General features: G+C 50.0%; 1 protein-coding gene across 1 annotated transcript in view; it reads left to right on the top strand.

Moving 5' to 3' along the window:
* Positions 1-464: 464 nt before the first annotated feature.
* The window catches only part of HABP2 (hyaluronan binding protein 2), a 31,244-nt gene continuing 12,570 nt past the window's right edge, over positions 465-19,138 (top strand). Inside the window, exons 1-3 of the mRNA XM_026494169.4 lie at positions 465-643; positions 12,324-12,360; positions 19,022-19,132. Of these exons, the coding sequence (XP_026349954.3) occupies positions 587-643; positions 12,324-12,360; positions 19,022-19,132 (205 nt within the window). The 5' untranslated portion in view covers positions 465-586. The remainder of the gene's footprint in view (positions 644-12,323; positions 12,361-19,021; positions 19,133-19,138) is intronic.

Below are 19,138 nucleotides of genomic sequence, written 5' to 3'. Positions count from 1 at the left end.
AAGCAACCATGGGCAATTCTTCAAAGGGCCCAGAATCAATGTTTGTCAATAGCAGTTTTGCATCCTTTATCTTTCATGAATAGAAAGTGTGATGTTATTAGGAGCCCATCCATGCCTTAATTCTGTTTGAGATTTGATGAGTCAGAACTCTGTTAACATTCTGTCTGAATCAGCAATGGCCAAGGCCCGTGGCAGAAGCCTTCCCCAAACCGGGGCTTTCATCCTGCAACTGGGACGGTGGTTAACTCTCGCACCTTCTGCACTGAACCCTCAGCAGCCCCCCGCGTGCACCCAGGGGCCGGGGCTCTTGAACTCTGCCACTTTCTTTGGAGACTTTCTCCCCAGAGAAGAAACCACCCCATGACTCAGCCTAGCTCCAAAGTTACCATTTGTTTAATCAAGATAGTTGGTTTGCAAAACATTAAACATTAAACAGTATTTGATGCCTAGTTAATAATTGGCATCCTCTTCATTTGTTCCTGAATCCTTGGAGACTGACATTTTCCCACCCTGAGGGCATAGACAACAAAAGAAATTGTGCGTTGGGCAACACAAGAGTTCTTGAACAGCAGAGACGCTCGCCAGAATGTCCGATCTCCATATTCTGCTGTTAATGGTTCTGGCGGGAAAGACAGCCATCGGGGTAAGTGTTCTTTTCAAATGTCTGTAGTTGAGAGACTGAGGTTATGAGAAGGAGCAAAGCAGCTGGGCCAGGAGTGACTAGAAACTTCAGTTGTGAAGGGCTGGTGTGGCCATGTGGGATACGGCCGATCGTAAGAGTCAGCGCACACCTGCAATGTTGGCTGCTCTTGAGTGACCCTTTCCATTAGGCCATGCAACTGACTTGAGCCCTCTTGGAGCAGAGTCTCCATGAGCACCTTCCAACTAAAGGGACTGGGGCAAGAAAATCTGCTAAGACAGTGGGCGGTGATCTGGCACGGATCTTAGAGAACCCTTTGAGAAGCCTTTGAAAGCTACCGACTCTCCTTAGACCCGTTGATAGACCTACATGGTTTTCTAGCCATTTCAGGCCACACTAGGGTAGGATCCCCTGTGATCTGGCTCTAGAGGAGAATCCTGCTGGTTGCATATGATCCTGGCAACAGGTTTACTTAGATGGATTCGTTTTGGAGAAAGCTTTGTGGGTAATACTGTTTCTCCCTTTTCACAGGACCCTAGTAGATGGGGCAGGGAGGGGAAACGGGCTGAAGGGAGGTGGTGATGAGTAGGGAAAGGCAATGCCATCCAAGGGTCTTGCATGGGGATGCTAGGTATTTGGGAGCAGGGGGTAGAGGAGATGTTGGCTCCTGCTCTGTGCCGTTGTGGTCCCGGAGTATTCGCTGGATCTCTGTGGGCCCAGGAGAGGGGCCATCAACAGAAACAGAGCCTCCTGGAGTGCCCTACCGGATGTGGTTGAGGCATGAGTGTGGGTTTGGGAGCCAGTGCCTCGAGTCACAGCTTTGCCACCTTCTAGCTGTGGAATATTGGGCAAGCGACATAATCTCTCAGAGCCTCAGTTTCCTCTACTGCAAACCAAGTGATAATCTCTCACAGATCTGGGGAGGGCCACGGCTGATTGAATGAGGCGATGCATTGGCTTTCAATAAATGTTAGCTCTTTTCCCTTAAAATTTCTAGAATGAACACGACTTCTCTATAAAAATCAGAGAATGTACCCCTTTGTGTGTGGGGGTAGGGGTGGGTAGAGAAGGGGCAAGGCGTGGGAACTGAATTAACAGTCATACCCTCTTTATCTTATGAAATATCTTTGCCTTTTATTTCCCATTTTACTCATAGAGATTTTCCTGTAGAAAGCAGATTCGGTTTCAGGTTTTCTGATCAGATACTTTAAAAACAAGAGCCTCTCCTTCCCTTTCAGTAAACTGTCCTCAGACACCTCCCTTAGCCCCATATTAACCTGTCAAGTGTCCCACCTCTGAGAGAGTTTTCTTTTCCGATGATGACTTGTATATGTGTGCTGGGGTTGCAATTACACGTTTTCAAGCACCTACCTCATTTGATTGTTTGGGGACGTCTGGGGCAGAGACCCAGCAGAAATAGCACAGGTCTAGAGGAAGAGGTGGAAATTATCAGAGGCCCACAAGGGGCCCAGAGAAAGTACCAGTCGGAAAGAATTAGAGCCTAAAGTTTGCAGTCAAGGAGAGAGTTGATGCAGTCTGTTTGAAGTTCACAAAACGATAATGGTCCCCAAAAATCCCTTTTTTGCAAGCCCCAGTGAATTTTTAGGGTTAGCAATGAAATTATAAGTCAATAATGGATAAAAGAGAAAATATGAGAGATAGCCTTCAGGCAATGAGCTTAGTCAGTTCCAGAGAGAGGATTCAGGGCTTTGGAATGTTTTCTTACCCCAGATGTGTGCCAGACAGGTGGTCGGGAAGGCGGCTTGCGTTCCACAGGCCGGGCCACAGACGTCCAGGGGAAAGCGGCCAACTTGCTCAGATGCTTTGGAGAGTTCAGGGGCATCATCAGGGGGAGGAAGCCACACCGCCAGATGGGCTGGGCAGCCTCTCCCACCCCACATAGCTAAAAATGATAAGCAACTGCTGTCCTTTAATAAGCCTGCGAGCCAGGCTGTGTGTTCGGTGGATCAGTTCATCTCGGGAAGGACCATGAGAAGGAGGTACTGCGAGGGCTCCCATTTCACAGGTGAGAAGATGGACAGCTTGGCCTCAAGTCATACCCCTAGGAAGTGCAGAGCTGAGCTCTAGACTATGGGCTGCTGTCTACTCTCTGGACCAGGTCTTTTGCCTGGACCCTGGGTAAAGATGAGATTTCTTCTGCCCACAGAACTTCAAGGGCATGGTCTTTTGTGCAGGAACAGGAAGCTCTTAGACCAGGGGTGTGTTTGCTGGTTGGGGTATAACGGGCTCCATGTGCCTCCGGAACTTTGGAGAAAAGCAGTCACAGGGTCTGTGATCACTATCCTTTGGAAGGATGTATGGACACTCTCCCATGAATTTAGGTCATGCAGCAAACCTTATAATGCCTTCCCTCTGCGCTCATATCTAACGTAGGTTTTTATTCGGCTATCCATGATCCAAAGAGTTACAGGTCAAATATGATTGCCCTTAACACCAGCAATTCATCCATGGGGACTTTCTGGCTGGGGCTAGATTTGGTTTTCCTTAATGAACACCTGTCCCCAGCACAGCCTTGTATGGTTGTCCCCATTTTGTGGGTGAGAAACAGACCTAGAGTCGTTAAACTAACTTCCCAGCCAGGATTGAGGCCCATGTCTGCCCGACTCCTTCCCCATGACAGGAACTGTGTGAAGGAAGGGCACCGCCATCCCAGGCTCAGAAATCTCTCCTTGCTGTGGGCCTTGGGTGATTTGGGGGTCCTGCTGGGCTCAGCCATAATGGAATTTGACCTCTTCCAGGGTCAGGAGCCAGAGGACAAGGTTTGTTCAGGCCTGCCCTACTTAGCTCGGCCCGTCGCCAGAGAGGACAGAAGACAATGGCTCCTCCTCTCTCCAACGCGTTTGCTCCTACTTCTGGACTTTTTAAACCCTAGAGTTTAGACCCAAGAACTCTAGAACTCTAGCACCCTCCCAGCAGAGCAGAAAATTTTGAATAGGCCAGAGCCTGCAAATTGGCAGCTTGGGGTATATTCCACTCACAGTCCGAGTTTTATTTGGTGGGTAGAAGGTCAGCCTAAGACAATTTTAATTTCCGTTCAATTGCTTGGCAACATTTGCAAATCAGAACATTTCACATGGAAACACAAATGCCCAGCTTCTCTTGAAAACCAGACATTCTAGTAACGTGGGGCTCACATTCCTACTTGGCACCAACCGGCTGAGGGGCTATTGCCCTCATTTCTAGAAGGAACTCAAGCCCCCCAGTCCACAGGCCCTACCACTTTCTACTGTTGACTCCCTTTTGCTTGACAGATGTACATTATCTGCCGGGTCCTAGCTTGGGGAGAGAGAGAGAAACAAGAGAGAGCCCGGCTTCTCTGTTATGACGAGAAACAGTGTGGATGCTGAAGGACTGGAGCCAGTTTTGGATGATCGAGTAACTGGATTCAATGTCTGATTAATTTGAGCATCCAAATCTCATGCCCCTCCCCCCCCAGGACTAAACCAGGCCTTTGATGGGAAGATACAAGCCACCCCTTTCTAAGCCTCAATGTTCCAGAATGTCCAAGTCTCTTTCACACCCAGGAGGGACATCCCTCCCTCTTGCTGGAAACCACACAGCATCTTACGGAAAAGAAAGGGACTGAATTTCACTGCGACTTCTCATACATTTTTTTTTTTTTTTAAACTGATCCAAAGCACAATTCCAACTCATTAGCTTCGGCGGCGTGCACTGGTATTTAGGGAAATCAGGTCGCAGGAAACTGCATGTGTATATAGGCAAAGATATATTTATATTTTAAATTCATTAGGGTTCCCTAAATGCAAAAGCGATGCCGCTGTCACAGAGAAACAGCACGGCGGAATATTCGGCAGCCGGGATTTTAAATAAAACATGCTTTTCTTCATAATTAATATAACAAGGTTTTCTGGCTTAGGACCTGGCAAGGATCCCAGGAAAAATGAAGGGGTGGAGGTAGGTGTGACGTGCCTCTGACCCGACAAACAAATGCCAGGAAGAGTTTATGCTTAGTGAGCCCTCCTCAATCACGCCCACACAAAAGAAAAGAAAAGAAAAGAAAAAAAGAGAAAAGAAAGAAAAGAAAAGAAAAGAGAAGAGAAGAAAAAAGGAAGAAAGAAAGAGAAAAAAAGAAGGAAGGAAAGAAAGAAAGGAACTCCAACTCATTGATAACAGTGGCTAATAATCATAATCATAGTGGCAACCATTTATTAAGTCTCTACCATATGTACTGTGTGCCTGAAGTTTATGACCTCATTCAAGTTTCCCAACAGCCCCACTAGTTAGGGACCATGTCATCCTCATTTGACAAATAAGAGACTAAGCTATAGAAAAGTTCAATAATCTGCTGCAGACGGGGGGGGGGGGGGGGGGGGGGGGGGCGGGGAGGTGTCACAGAGCCGGGATTCAAACCCGGGTCTGCCCAATCCCAGCTCCAAGCTCATGACCACTGTGCTGGAGGTTGGCAATGCCAGGTGCTACCCAAGAACAAAGGAGAAGGTTCAATGTGGTGTGGAAGGCGTCAGAAGAGGCAACGTCTCAGACTCCAGCTTCAGGGAGGAGACAAAGTTACTCCTACACGGAGCAACTTCCACAGTCCCTAAAGTTTTTCTTTCTCACGCCAGAACCATCGAGGCTTGCCAGATAGCTAACCAATCAGTTCAGTGTTTTCAAACCTCACTCATGAATGAAATCTTGCTAAAACCCAAGCCAGTTTCTCAATATGTTCCTTAAACATACTTGTCTTTTCTCTATCTCAATAGATTTATTTTTAAAGGAAACTGTCCCTACTATAAATGGAAAAAAAAATCACAGAAAATGATGTCATTGAATTCTAACTGGCTACACTTGTCACGCAGATGCTTACAGCTTGAAGCCTGCTTTCTCCTTGTGGGAAGGGGAAACTGGGAAGAGCGGGAGAGGATAGAGACTTGCCAGCTCCTCCGAGCTTTTCTTTGTGATGGGTTTGGAAGGGTTGACAGTAAAATCGGGAAGGGAGTGACCGCCTCATGCTGTGTTTGATGTCACGCCTTGGCCAAGCACCACCCGAATCAGCTTGGGGATCCCCGGTTCCACATTAACGAAAGCACAGCCTCGGGGATGGACTGGGTTCCCATCAGTGGGAAGTTACTTTTCTGAGCCCCTGGGCTGTTTGCTGAGGCCAACTGACCAAGGTTAACGTGGGGGATTACGCCCATGTGGCAGGCCTCAGACCCATCCTACTCTTTCGTTTTATTTGTTTATTTGCCTTTCCAAGGGCCTTCCAACTGCATTATCATATGCAGAAAGGAGTGTTTGTATCTAATCTCACCATCCTGGATTGACCTTACGCCCTAACCTTCAATCCTCCCCAATCCTTCGCAAATGCTACACTCCCCACGAGCAGCCACATCTCCTCGAATAAAACATCAGGGCAAGGACATTTTCACTTTTACAATGGGGAAAACTGAGGCACAGGGAGATCCAACACCTTGCGCAGCAGCAAAGATCAGCCCACAGTCTCCTTGGCCAGGAGCTTCACGCCTAAGGCAGGTCCATCAAAGCGAGGCTGAGGGTAAAGTCAGCTGGGAACTGGCTGAAAGTTCACGTCCTGGGCCCGCTCCAGGACCCATGGACACCCAGCCTCTGCTGGGAGGGCCCAGGAATCTGAATTCTCATCCAGCTCTCCAGCAAGGAAGGACAGCGGCCACGGAGCTCTTCCCTCCGCCCCGCCCCCTCTCTGCTTGTCCCAGGAAGCTGTGGTCCAGCCCCCACTTACCGGGACGGGCCTCTGAGTGGGCCCTAAAGCTCTGAGCCGGAAAGCAGAGAAGCTAGAGAGAGTGTCTCTCAGCCAGGCACAGGGGGCTGACTTCCGCGCAGGAGGTCTGGTCTCAAGTCCTCCCTCCCCCCCCAGTCAGCTCAGGCCTCACAGGACTACTACACACGCACACAGCCCCCCAGCCTTAGCTTCCTCCTCCGTACGTGAAGGCTCTAGACCCACTCCTCTCTCCCCAATTCACCCCTGTTGCTCGCTATGGACCTGCGTCGCCCAGGCTCCCGAAAGGAAACCACCCACACAGGCCACCGGCCAGTGCTGTCTGCTGTGGCCTCCATGTCTCCCCCTTAGAGCCTTGCCTCCCTCCCCCAAGCTTCAGATGAAAGCAAAGCCACAGTGAACCTGACAATCCTGAGACAGCATCGTGTAGCTTCTGTGCTAAAGCAGGAAAGGCAAGACTCCTTGTGACTAAAAAAGGACCGAGTGGCTCCACTTTGCCACCTATTAGGATGGCTAGAACTTCTTAAAATGGGAAGTAACCAGGGTCGGTGAGGATGCGGAGAAATGGGAGCCCTCATGCGGGGCTGGTGGGAATGTAAAATGGCGCGGCCACTGTGGGAAACAAGGATGGTGGTTTCTCAGAAAGTTAAACATAGAACTATCCTGGGACCCAGAAAATTGCACTCCTAGGTTTAACCCAAAAGGATGGCAAGCAGGGCCTGGAAGCTTTCTGGACGCCAGTGTTCCCAGCAGCTTACTCACAATAGCCAAAGACAAACCCAAGTGGCCCTCAACACATGAAGGGATGAACAAAATGGATATACAATGAATCCGACTCAGCCTTCGAAGGAATGAAATTTCGATATACGCTAACAACACAGATAAACCTTGAGAACGTTGTGCCTCGTGAAATAAATCCAGTCACAGAAGGACAGATATGGTGATTCCACACATATGAAGTACCAAGAATAGGCAAATTTAGAGACAGAAAAGAGAGTGCACCTTGGCTGGGGGCAGGGAGGAAAGAGTTGTTGTGTAATGACCACAGACTTTCTGTTGGGGATGATGAGAAAGTTTTGGGTAAAGGTAATGGGGACAGTGACACAACAATGAGAACGTGGCTAATGGTTAAAGTTAACCACTGAATGGTTAAAGTTAAAAAGTACTGTGTTAGTGTATTTTATCACAGTTGTTTGTTTGTTTGTTTGTTTGTTTTTCCAAAAAGGACTAAGTGGCTTTGCTCAGCTGTTCATTTCATCACCTAGTTTGTCTGAAGCAGGAACCACAGGGCAGGGATGGATGGGGCAATACTTGGGCTGGTGACCGGAACCCTGACAACCTCTGTCCTCTGTCACCATCACCACCTCTCACCCTGACCTTGAGCTCTTTGTTCAACAGTGAGGACTGGCCTCCTGAACTGTGCGCTCTTGTCTCTGGCCCGCCTTCCAGCCCTGTGGCTGCGGCCTCACCTGGCCCTGGGGCAGACTTCTCTCCCACCCAGCTGCCCTCGGAAAGAATGAAATTCTTCCACGTTGATCTACCACCAGGTCATGGTAGAACATCCGAGAAGGAAGGGATGGTGGGATTAGAGTCCCCATTTTTTACTTACCAGGAGAAAGGTTTTTCTGTTGTTGGTTCATGCTAAGCCAAGCTTCTGGCCCCAAGGGACAGGTCTAGCTCTCCATCTCCCTCTTCTGCTTCCTAAGCCTGGGGCTCATCAACTCAGAGTTTTAGCCTCTGCCTTTCAGTTTGTTTTCCAGAAGATTTAGAATTCTGAAAGGTAGAGGAAGAACCAGAATTGAAATAATCTAGAAAAAGATTAAACTACATTAAAGAGAGGACAAAACACGATTAGACCTCAATGCTCTTGACCCCCAAGGAGATTACATTGTAAATCAGTAAGACTCCGAGACAGTATCTTTCTCTCTGCCCTGTCTTTCCCACTGACCAACCTTAGCCTAGAAGACACTAGAAGATACTAGAAGCTCCTATTTGAGCCCTGCTGAGATGAGGACGACAAGCGGTGGAAGAAGCAGGCAGTGGCTGGCACGCCCCTGGACCTGGATGGAGACGTGTTTTGGGAGGCGTTAACCACAGTGGACTGGCCGCGGCTGGAGCTCACTTTTGTACCTTCCACGGCTGTCCCTGGTGCCCAGTGGTCCTCTCTGTGTCCTGCCAGGCCTGGGCTAGTCTGGACAGGCCTTTCATAAAGCTTTCCAAGGACAGGGGTCTGATCTTGTCACCCAGTTCCAGGCCGTGCCTCTCTTAGAATTAGGAAGCTCTTCTGTTTCCTTCTCCATTCTTCCATTCCAGGGAATGCCTGCCATGGCTCCCACAGCCCTCCTCGTAATGGAGATTAAGACCAAGGACCCTGACGGAAGGCTGGCCCCATTCCATCCTGGCTCCAGCAGTTGGCCAGCTGAGTTACTTCGGGCAACTTAATCTCTGTAAATCTGTTGGCTTACCTGTAAAATGGACATAATCATAGAACCTCAATGATCAACTGTTGTGTACAATAAATGAGACCAAACGCATGTACAGCATTTAGCCTACCGTAAGCTCTTCATGCTTGTCGACTGAGATGACAGTTGTCTCCTCCTTCTTCTTGTTCTTTTGCGTTAGGGGTCTTCCTCCTCGGATGTGTAAGTCCCAGGGGTAGGAGTTAATTTCCCCGTCACCATGGATAACACAATGCCATGGGATGAGAGGAGGCAAATACTGTGCCCGCTCATTCCCCCAGCCCCATGACCCAGGTTAAGTGTCAGGATGCAGATGTCCGGCATAAATACGGGGCTACTGGCCTGGCCTCTCCCACACTGTCCCCCAGATATCCCGCCTGTGTTTGGGGGCCCGTTTCCACATTTCACTACAGGCCCTGCCAGTGGACCCGGTGATTCACGAAATAAGTGGGCCGGCTTCGGATCCCTGGGACCCCCTGACACACAGCCCAGGCTACTCAGCTGGGTGGTAGCTGCTTCCGACTCCCTGAGAGCCAGCAGGATCCGCAGGGCCCCCAGCCCCGCTTTTTGTTGTTTCCCTCAGAGCGGCCGCTCCAGCTCCTGGGAAGGGCACGTCTGCCACCTGCTGGCTGTAGGCGGCACAGCACCTGGCCGGCTCTCCTGGTCCAGGTCAGAGCTAAGATGTGGGGCTCCGGCCCGGGGAACAGGTGTCAGAGGGCCTTTTCTGCACTGGGCCCTGAGGAATTCTGTTCCTCAAAGGCCTCTCTCCTGTCCTGCCCATTTCTTGGGGCCGACAGTGGACAGGCAAGGCTCACTGTATTCAGTTCAAATGGGAGAATTTAGTGGATACCTCCTCTGGGCTGGGCAAATGCGGGTACAGAGGGACAGGCCACGCCCTCCAGACAAGCTTCCTGGAGGGAAGCTGAGGCGGGGCAAAGGACAGGATCAAGGCAGAGTCGGCAGGAGGGGTAACGTTGGCACCTGGGGCTGTCTCATGCCCCTCCTTTGGAACCACCCTGGCCCTCAAGCCTGGAGGGGTCAACTTTAGACGCTCCCCATTCAAACCCCCAGGCCCGGAAATACCCCTGAGACCTGAACTTCCCCTTCCTCTGTCAGGCTCCCCAACATCAACCCCCTTCCCACACAAAATGCTCAGCCCTCATCTCATTCTTTGCAGACACCAGGCCAGGGGACCGTGAGGCAATTAAATGGGGCACGCACAGTGCAGACAGCAAACCGCCTCTTTACCTTTTGCATCCCTCTCCCTCCTCAACCGTTTGTGGTAGAATTTGTCAAATCTGCAGAAAGTGGAAAGAATAACACACCGAATATACATATAGATCTATTCACAATACCATTATCATTCTCAAGAAGTTCCACGTTGACACACTAATAGTCCCTAATATAAGTCTATATTCAGGTTTCCCAATTACCCCCATAATGTCCTTTATAGCTTTTTTCTTTTTTAAATCAAGCATCACTCACTGCGTTTGGTTGTCACGTCTCTTTAGTCTCATTTAATAAAAAACAGCCTCCCCATCTTCTTTGTCTTTCATGACACTGACATTTTTGTAGGGTCAAGGCTGGTTGTTTCATTGAATGGCCTCAATTTGCACCTGTCATGTTCCTCGTGGGTAGATGCAGGGTAAGCACTTTTGTCAAGAATCCCATTTGTTGATGTCGTCTGCTCCGTACATCCTGTCAGGCTGCATTCTTTCTTTCTACCTGTCTTTTCTAATTTATTGTCCATCTGCCTAATTCCCAAAAGTGGTTAAAAGGCCAACAGTAAAACAAAATCAAAACTTCCGCTGGCGGGGAGAGGAAGGTTGATGTGGGGACTGGGAAGGTGACCACATTGACCGCAGCTTTTTGGTGGCTAAGACCCATAGGGAGACCTGTCAGGGGCTAGAACCCTCCTTTTCTAAATCGGAGGTCAGCAAACTTTGTCTGTAAAGTGCCAGATAGGAAATATTCGGGGCTGTCTGGTCTCTGTCACAACGGCTTTGGCGGTGTAGCACAAAAGAGGTCTCAGACAATGCTTAAAAACGGGCATGGCTATGTCCCAATCAAATTCAATTTATAAAACCACACTTCCGGGTTTGGCCCCAAGGGCCTGAGTTTGCTGACCCTTGAATTAAGTAAAAGCAAATATTCTAGCTATTAAATGAGTAAAACTTTCTTTTTCCGGTAAGTACTGCATTCTAAAAGGAACAGTTCATAACACTATTTATTTATTCAGCAAAAACTCCAAGGATCGTCATGTGCTAAGCGCTATGCTCAGGATGGGGTAATACATCAGTGATGAAACAGACGGGATCTTTGCCTATCTGGAGGACAGAGTCAACGTGAGAAGCAGATAACGTGCAGATAAACAAATGTAAACTACATGTTGCAATAAGAACTATGGAGGAAATGAACAGATATAGTGACAAAACAGTGGGGGAGGGGTCATACCTATAGGGGAGTTGAGGAAGGCCTCCTTGAGAAGATGACATTTAAGCTGGGACCTAGTGATGGTCATGAGAGACAGCTTTCCAGGCAGAAGGAAGAGCAAGTGCAAAGGCCCTGGGGTGAGATGAGCTTGGCTAGTGCCAGTTGGAACCCAGGTGTGGCTGGAGAGCAGTAAGGGGCAATGGAAGGGGGGGGTATGGGAGGAGGTTTATAGCTTGTGGCAGGGGTTTGTATCTTATTCCAAGAACCCTGGGAAGCCACTGGATAGTTTTAAGCAACTGTCCCTCCCCAGCCTAAGGGGCTGTTACCCAAGGCAATCACCTAGACTTGAGTGTGAATCCAAATTCTATCACAACTATGTGAGCACTGAGCCTCAATTTTCTCATCTGTCAATGGGCTAAGAAGAGCCTCCTTGTAGGGCACTAATAAGAAGGAGATGCGGGGGTGCCTGGGTGGCTCAATCATTAAGCTTCTGCCTTTGGCTCAGGAACGTGATCCCAGAGTCCTGGGATCGAGCCCCACATCGGGCTCCTCTGCTGGGAGCCTGCATCTTCCTCTCCCACTCCCCCTGCTTGTGTTCCCTCTCTCGCTGGTTGGCTCTCTCTCTTTGTCAAATAACTAAATAAATAAAATCTTTAAAAAAATAATAATAAATAAAAATAAAAAAGAATGAGATGCAACAACACACAATCAGGAGACAGGAGATGCTCAGTCCGTGCCCATCACTGTCCCTGACGAGATTGTCTACACCTGGGCGGCCGCGCCCCGGCGTGGGAACAGGTACGCACAAGCACCACACGTCCGCACCAAGGAGGATGTTCAACCCGCACAGGAAGAAGGGAGCATCTCCAAACAGGCCCCACCCTCTCCCTCCCACCCATCCCCGCTACGGCCGTCCCAGAGCACCCAGCGCTCCTGGTCCTCCCACGTGACCCGGGGGAGTTCCTCTTGGCCTACGGGAGCTCAGGGAGGCGCCCGGCCAGTCAGCTGACTCAGCCTTGCTCAGCCCTGTGTTGGTTTGTTTTTTTGTTTTTTTCAGTTCTCCCTGATGTCTTTACTGATAGACCCGGACCCAGGTGAGTGTGTGGATCGCCCTGGGGCTCCTCACAAACTGCAGGCTGGTTCTGGGATGGAAGAAAGGGGACCCACGCATGTAAGTGTTGGCATAAGCTCAGGGTTCAAATGGTTCAGACGTGTGGCAGACCCCTTTCGAGAATTTTCCCAGAAAAATGCACTCCCGGTGTTTGTCCTTCTGTGCACATATACCATGCTTGACTAAATTTTGAGTTGCCCGTGGATACCTCTGGTCCCCCGTCTCAGGACCCCAAGGGCAAAATTGCTGATACAGTTAAATCCCATCGTTTTACAGAGAAGGAAACTGAGGCCCTGGGAGGGGAGGCTGCAGGTCACATAGCCCATTAGTGATGACAGGAGATGAAAAGGCCAACGCAAAGCGAGGGAGGCATTGGGCACTTACTGGCTCCCGGCAGGCCAGCCCTGGGCCCCCACTCGCTCCACTCCTTGGGTGGGGAGCCAGGTCCTCCACGCTGTGCCACGCAGGCAGTCCCCAGGCTGACCTGCCCCTGCGGTGGCCTCCCACTTCACCCCCACCACAGCCCCCCTGCCCGGTGCCCTCAGCTGTGCCCAAGCCGAGCAGGGCTGTTCCTTCTGCCATCATCCAATCTTGGTCTCTGACTCTGGGCCCAAGTTTCCCTTCGCTGCTCTGAGGCCCAAGGGAGAAAACTCCATGCACAACTCCATCAGGGCAAAGGCTGGCATCCCCCACTGGCAGTGACCTGTGCTGGTCACCCACAAAGGCCCAGGGCCAGGGAGACAGCACATGGAGAGGGCAGTCACGTCTAAACTTTGGATCAAGGGCTTATTTGGACAGGGAACAACTGGTCAAAATCCACGTGGCGGTCAATATTCTCCAGCAGCAAAGCCACGGATGGACAGACAGACTTGGGCTAGCTCAAGGCAGGTGATGTCTGACCGTCGTCCACCCCTTAAGCTCAGGGAATGTTTGTGGAATTGAGCATGGCATGTGGGTTTTGAGAGGGTCTGTGTCTTTCCCCAGAGCAAAGGAGACTGTTCTATTCAACAACATTTAATTTAGTTCCTTGAAGGAATCGGGGGGCTCCTCCCAGTAGCCCGCATCAGCATCCACATGTGGAGTCCAGTGGGGGGGGGGGTGGCAAAGCCAAGAGGTGGGAAGAGCTGCCCCCTCCCCGGCCTTCAGCGCACACCAATCAGGCACCAGGTGTCAGAGAGACGGAGCTCCAGAACTGTGGGGTCACACAGTGGACGAGGAGCATAAAAGAGTCAGAAACCTCGCTCTCTTCAAGGATTTGAAAAGCAGACCCACCCCTAGTCCATGCGGTCAACTTTGTGAAAATTAAGAGATGTTTCTACCTCAAGACACTGTACTGCCATCTTCCAGAAAATTGCAGAAGACATCGACAGTGACGACGAGTTTCTGATACCCTGGCACTGAAGTTGTGCAGTGAACAACTTGAACAACTGGAAACAGTGGTCCCAGTGAACATGGATCACAGAAAAGGGAGGATTCACTATCTGTGTTCATAAGGCTTTTAGCTTTAATGAAAGAGATTAGAAGCGATAGGATCAGATTTGGTCTGCAAACAGGGCAACTTCCTCACCATCAGAGTTGTCCAAAAATCTGTATGGGCTGTTGGGCTCTTGGGAGGTAGTAAGTACTCCATCACTGGTGTTATTTAAACACAAGCTGAAAAACCATTTAGTCGGGAGTGGAGAGTGCTGGGTTTAACATTCTGAAATTCTAGGCTCTAGAAGAACTCTATCAATAGCTTCTACCAAGAGTTTGGTGAGTAGATGAAGGAATCCTGGAGGCCACCATCCCTGGGCTCCCAAGTCCGTCTCGAGGTGTTCGGTCAACCTCTGGCTGTGGAGCAGGGCGAGGCATAGTAGCCGGGCCTTTCTGCAAAGAGCAGTTTCGGTTTTCAAAATGCCCCTGCCTGTGTCTGCTCTAATTGCACACGGGGGTGGTGCTTTGATGGAATTTGTCAGATCCCAGCTGGCTTTAGAAAGCAGTGTGGCCAAGGAAACACCACGGCCGTGTCCACAGGCAAGCTGTTTCTGTAGCTCGTCTGGCTGGACACAGTGCATGGCGAGGGTTTTTGCTGGAGCAGAAGGCACCTAGGCCACGGTCCCCAATGGGTGGCAGAGGACATGGCCATCAAACAGCCCAGACTCTGCTCATCTCCCCAAAGCAGGTGCCGTGACAGCCAACGGGCCTGCGGAAATGCCTCTTCAAAGCTGGCTTGGCTCTGCCCAGCAGCACAAGCTGAGCCCATCCATCAGCTGTCCTGCCACCTGCCAGTGAGGGTCTCCGCTGAGCTTGCCCTGTCAGCCGGATTGGAAGCGTCAAATACAGGCCAACAGGGCTGGGGTTTGGGGGAGGCCCTCGGAGGAACCGTCTGTGCCACGGTGATGGATGACGCCAACAGGGACAGCATTCCAGAGAGTTTTCTTCCGTTCCGCACATCTGGCAAGTTCCTTAACCAGAGCAGCTGCAGAGCCCCCATCGCACAAGCTCTGAGCTTTTTCCGAGAGACCCCGGTACAGACCACAGTAATCCCGGTTGAGGGACTTGGAGCATGTGCTAAAAAAAGATTTCTCGACGTGTGTTACTTCCTGGAAGCTGAAACCCGCGGAGCTTTCACGAAACACAAACCCACAAGAGGCTCCTGGGCCAGTAGAAAAGCAAACCAGACTTGGAATTAGGCAGACCCGGGTTTGGATGCCACTTCCTCCTGCTCTCATTTTCCCACTTCTGTCAAATAGGAGTAAGAATGCCTATGCCACGGGGTTTCTCCGTGGTTAAGACTATGTGCCACCCCATTTATTTAGTATAGTGTCCAGCACACAGAAAGTTCTCAATAGATAATAACCAGTTATTGGGATGATTTGAGTTAGCTCCGGATACTCTCACCATCCTTCCTGATAAGTTCTAGAAACACTCTGATAAACAGACAAATCCACAGGGATTTCTTTTTATACCTGATATAAAATCCTCCAGACAGCTGCTCGCATTCTTCACCCAAAGCATTCTCCTTTTCTACAGCCTAGAGAAAGTCTCCAATAACCTGTATTTGGACCTGGAATGTTTTCTTCCAATCCAGCAATGGAGGCAAATTCTACGTCAGGCTGTAATCCCTCTCGATGCAGGAAAGCACTTGGACAAATTTCTAGACCCTACAGAACTCATCAGGCATTTTCTTCACCAAATGCCTATGCCCCAGATCTCACGTAGTTTCTCTCCTAAGTTCCCTGTTTCCTCTGCTCCAAGCAGATACCAACTTTGCTGGCCGAGCTCCGTGCCTGCTGTGTGCTGGCCAGTCAGAAGGAAGGGAGGCCCCACCACAGAGGGAAAAACTCACTTAAACACAGCCATTAACTGGGCTCTGTGCTGGGTCTGAGGGGTACAAAGAAGAATAGACATGGCCCTCGCACTTAAGACGCCAATAGTTGGAGGGGATAATCAGATAGACGAAGTTGAATAATAAACCACAAGAAAGAGGTGCCATCTGAGCTCCAGCCATGAAACCGAACGCTGTACAGCCCCCTGGGCCGCCGAGGAACGCTGCAGTATCTAAAATCCTTATCCCACTGCAACCCAGTATCAGCCAAGCCCTCTGTGTTCATTCGTTATTACTGCAGAGTATACTACCCTAAATTTAGTGGCCTCGACCGTTAATATTCTTAATAGGATAAGAATAACGTCTCAATTCTTTGGGTTGGCAATTTAGACCCGGTTCAGTCGAACATTTCCTCTGGTCTGGACCAGACTCAGCGGACGTTGGCCGCGCCTCCTCACGTGTCTGGCGTCAGCGGATAGATTGGCTGGGCTCTCATGTGCCTGAGGCCTTGACTGGAAGTGCTGGGCCTTCTGCTGCCCCACACTTTCTCTTATCCTCCATGGAATAGGCCAGACTTGAACACATGGCAGTCACAGGGGTCTGAGAGAAAGAGAGAGAGAGGAAGTGGGCAAGACTTGTTGAGACCCAGGCTTGGAGCTGGCACACTGTCCTTCCAGCACATGCTATTAGTAGTCAAAGCAAGTCCCAAGGCCAGTTCAGACCCAAGGGGTGGAGAAATCAATTCCATCTCTTGGTAGGAGGAGCTGCAAAGTCTCACTGCCAAAGATGAGGCGACAGGGAACGGGAGCAAGTCGGGGCCATCTTCCCCCATCGGATTGGCTCCTACGGCACTAAAGGGCCAATGTGGAACGTGAAGTGACCTCATCCAGCTCCCCTGTCTCTCCACTCCCCGCTCACCTCCTTTCTGGGCTGGCTTTCTTCCCCCACTCACCCTGGCCTGGAAGCGCCGTGTTGGAGGCCACATCCCACTCTTTTCTGTACATCTCTCCATTATTCCCAGTGCCTTCCAGAACATGATGTCATACTTGGCCCATCGTAGGTGCACAACGCACGTTTCTTAGGTAAACAATGGGATTAAGTGCCAACAGCGTAGAAAAGACAAAATAAACTTTAAATTTGGAGGCGGAGAAACCTTGCTGGGAATCCTTCTATAAAGCACTCCGAAAACATGGGACAGGCACCCCAAAGCTAAAGGAGCTTGGTGCCTTTCCTTGCCCAGAACTCCAATTGGCTGGCTTCTGGTGACCTGGGGCCACTGAGCCTCTGTTGCTTCTCTCCACCTTCACTAAGGGCCCTGGGCCTCTCGGGGAAGAGTGGAGCCTTTTTGCCTCGTTTAGTAGAAGCATGACTCAAAGCCTACATGCCTAGTGAGGCCTAGTTTCACTGCGAGCTGAGCAGACCTTGTTAACAAGGCTGGATTCCAGTTAAAATCCTCCAGCAGACATTTCAGCCATCCCCTGCCACCTAGAAAGGTCACACGATTCCATTTATGTAAAAACCTTCCCCGTTTCCAAATATCTGCAAAGGGAATGATTCTTAATGGCCGAGCTGAGATTAGCCCAGCTGACCTTCAACCCGTGGGAGGGATGGGAGAAATTACGGGAGCGCTCTGAAGGCACTTATCTATAAACACCTGTTGGAAAAACAAAAATAAATTCTCTAAACCAAAAAAGAAATAAATAAATGATGTAATCAGCTCATTACCAGCCCATTGTCTCTCCCAAATGTCAGTTTGAAATCTTTCATGTCAAACTCCGAAAAATGTTTTTTTCCCCTCACTTTCTTACTCTCTTTCTCTGCTTTATCGTGCTAGATGGAAAGAAACTTTATTTGCTCCAGGAAGACAATGGCCTTATCTTCAACCTAGATCCTCGTCCCTGGAAAGGTGGCCTCCTCTGGGAGCATTTTCATAGTGGGGAAAAGCAGCTCGCGAGAAATAATGAGCAAGCAAAGGGAGTCTTGACTTGACACTGTGATAAATGAGGTGAAACTTTGGCAAGGAACCAGAGTTGGCGTATTCAAAAAGGAAATAAAAAGATCGTTCCATTTTAATGGGAAATATAAAACAGCCATTGTGCAAAAGTCGATTTTTCAAAAGCCAAAGAGATAAAGACTATAAGGGAATGACTGAGAGACGAGGGAGATAATGCGGTTGATAAGCAGGCCGAGGGAAAGTGCCACGCTCCGAGCCACCGGCCGGCTCCGTGGGAGCGCCTTTGCAAGTCTCCTAACTGCATTTGCTCCTGCCTCATTACCATATGCATCTCCGGACAGCTTCCTTACAGACTTAGCTTGCAGCCTTGCCACACTCCTGCCAGCCGCGGAAAGCAAAGTCAGCCCACCTTTCTTCAAATCCCAAACGCTCTCCACGAGCCATGGAGCTACCAGCATCTTCTAAGTCCCCAGATGACAAAGAGCCCGAGCCCAGCCTTACACGCATGCACTTGTTCTCCCCATGGACCTGCCTAGCATGAGGTTGACACGTGTGGGCAGTGCCACACCCTGACCCGTCTCTCACTGGGCCAAATCTATGACCTTCTCTCAGTTGTCCTTGGGAGAGTCCTAAATAGTAGGCTGGGTATGTGATGGGGATGGTTGGACCCCTTTCTCCAAGGGTAAGTGTGAATTAATGGAGGCAGTGGAAGAGGCCACAGCTGACGCAGTCGAGATGATGCAATTTCTGGGTTTTATGGGGGTCAAATGCCTTAGTCCGTTTCCTGCCGTTTATTCGCCATGTGAAATTAGCTCTGTACAATGCTTAGCACAGGGCTCAGTACATAGTAAAGGCTCAATCAATCCTAGTTGTTAGGATGATGCTTGAGATAGAATGAGAGTAGTTTGATGGTGTGACCAAGAGGAAAGTGACGAGTTTCCTTGACTTCATAAGCTAAGGTGACTAATAAAGGCCCAGGGAGAAGTTTATTCACAGAGGCTCCCAACAAGGTGACACTGGGTCTGACCATGGGCACCTCTTGTGTAGGACCTTGGACACCTTCTAGACCCCAATCATTTTCCTGCTGTTTACAGATAAGCAAACCGAGGCCCCGAGAATACAAGTACTTGTCCAAGCTCACAGTCAGTGGAAAGCAAGCACTTGACTTCTCCCCATTTCCAATCAGGCGCTCTGGACCCTGCCAAATGCCAACACTGCCTTGCTGGGTCATAACACACCCCAAATGAAAACTCACGATGCCTAACCCCTTCTGTCCACCCCATCAGCTGGGGAGCTAGAAAGACACATGGGTCTTCCTTCAGGATTTGGAAATCTTTAGGTCTAATGATTAGGGTTTCTTCCGTCCTCTTCCCACTTCTGCAGATTGGACCCCTGACTACTACGAGAATAGCTACGAGGAACACGACCAGGCAGAGAGCAGCACTAACACTCCTGCCTACCAGGAGAATCCGGACTGGTACTATACGGAGGACGGTAGGT

This window comes from Ursus arctos, unplaced genomic scaffold, assembly GCF_023065955.2.
Source record: "Ursus arctos isolate Adak ecotype North America unplaced genomic scaffold, UrsArc2.0 scaffold_7, whole genome shotgun sequence".
Classification (NCBI taxonomy): Eukaryota; Metazoa; Chordata; class Mammalia; order Carnivora; family Ursidae; genus Ursus; species Ursus arctos.
This window is presented reverse-complemented; position numbering and strand designations above follow the sequence as displayed.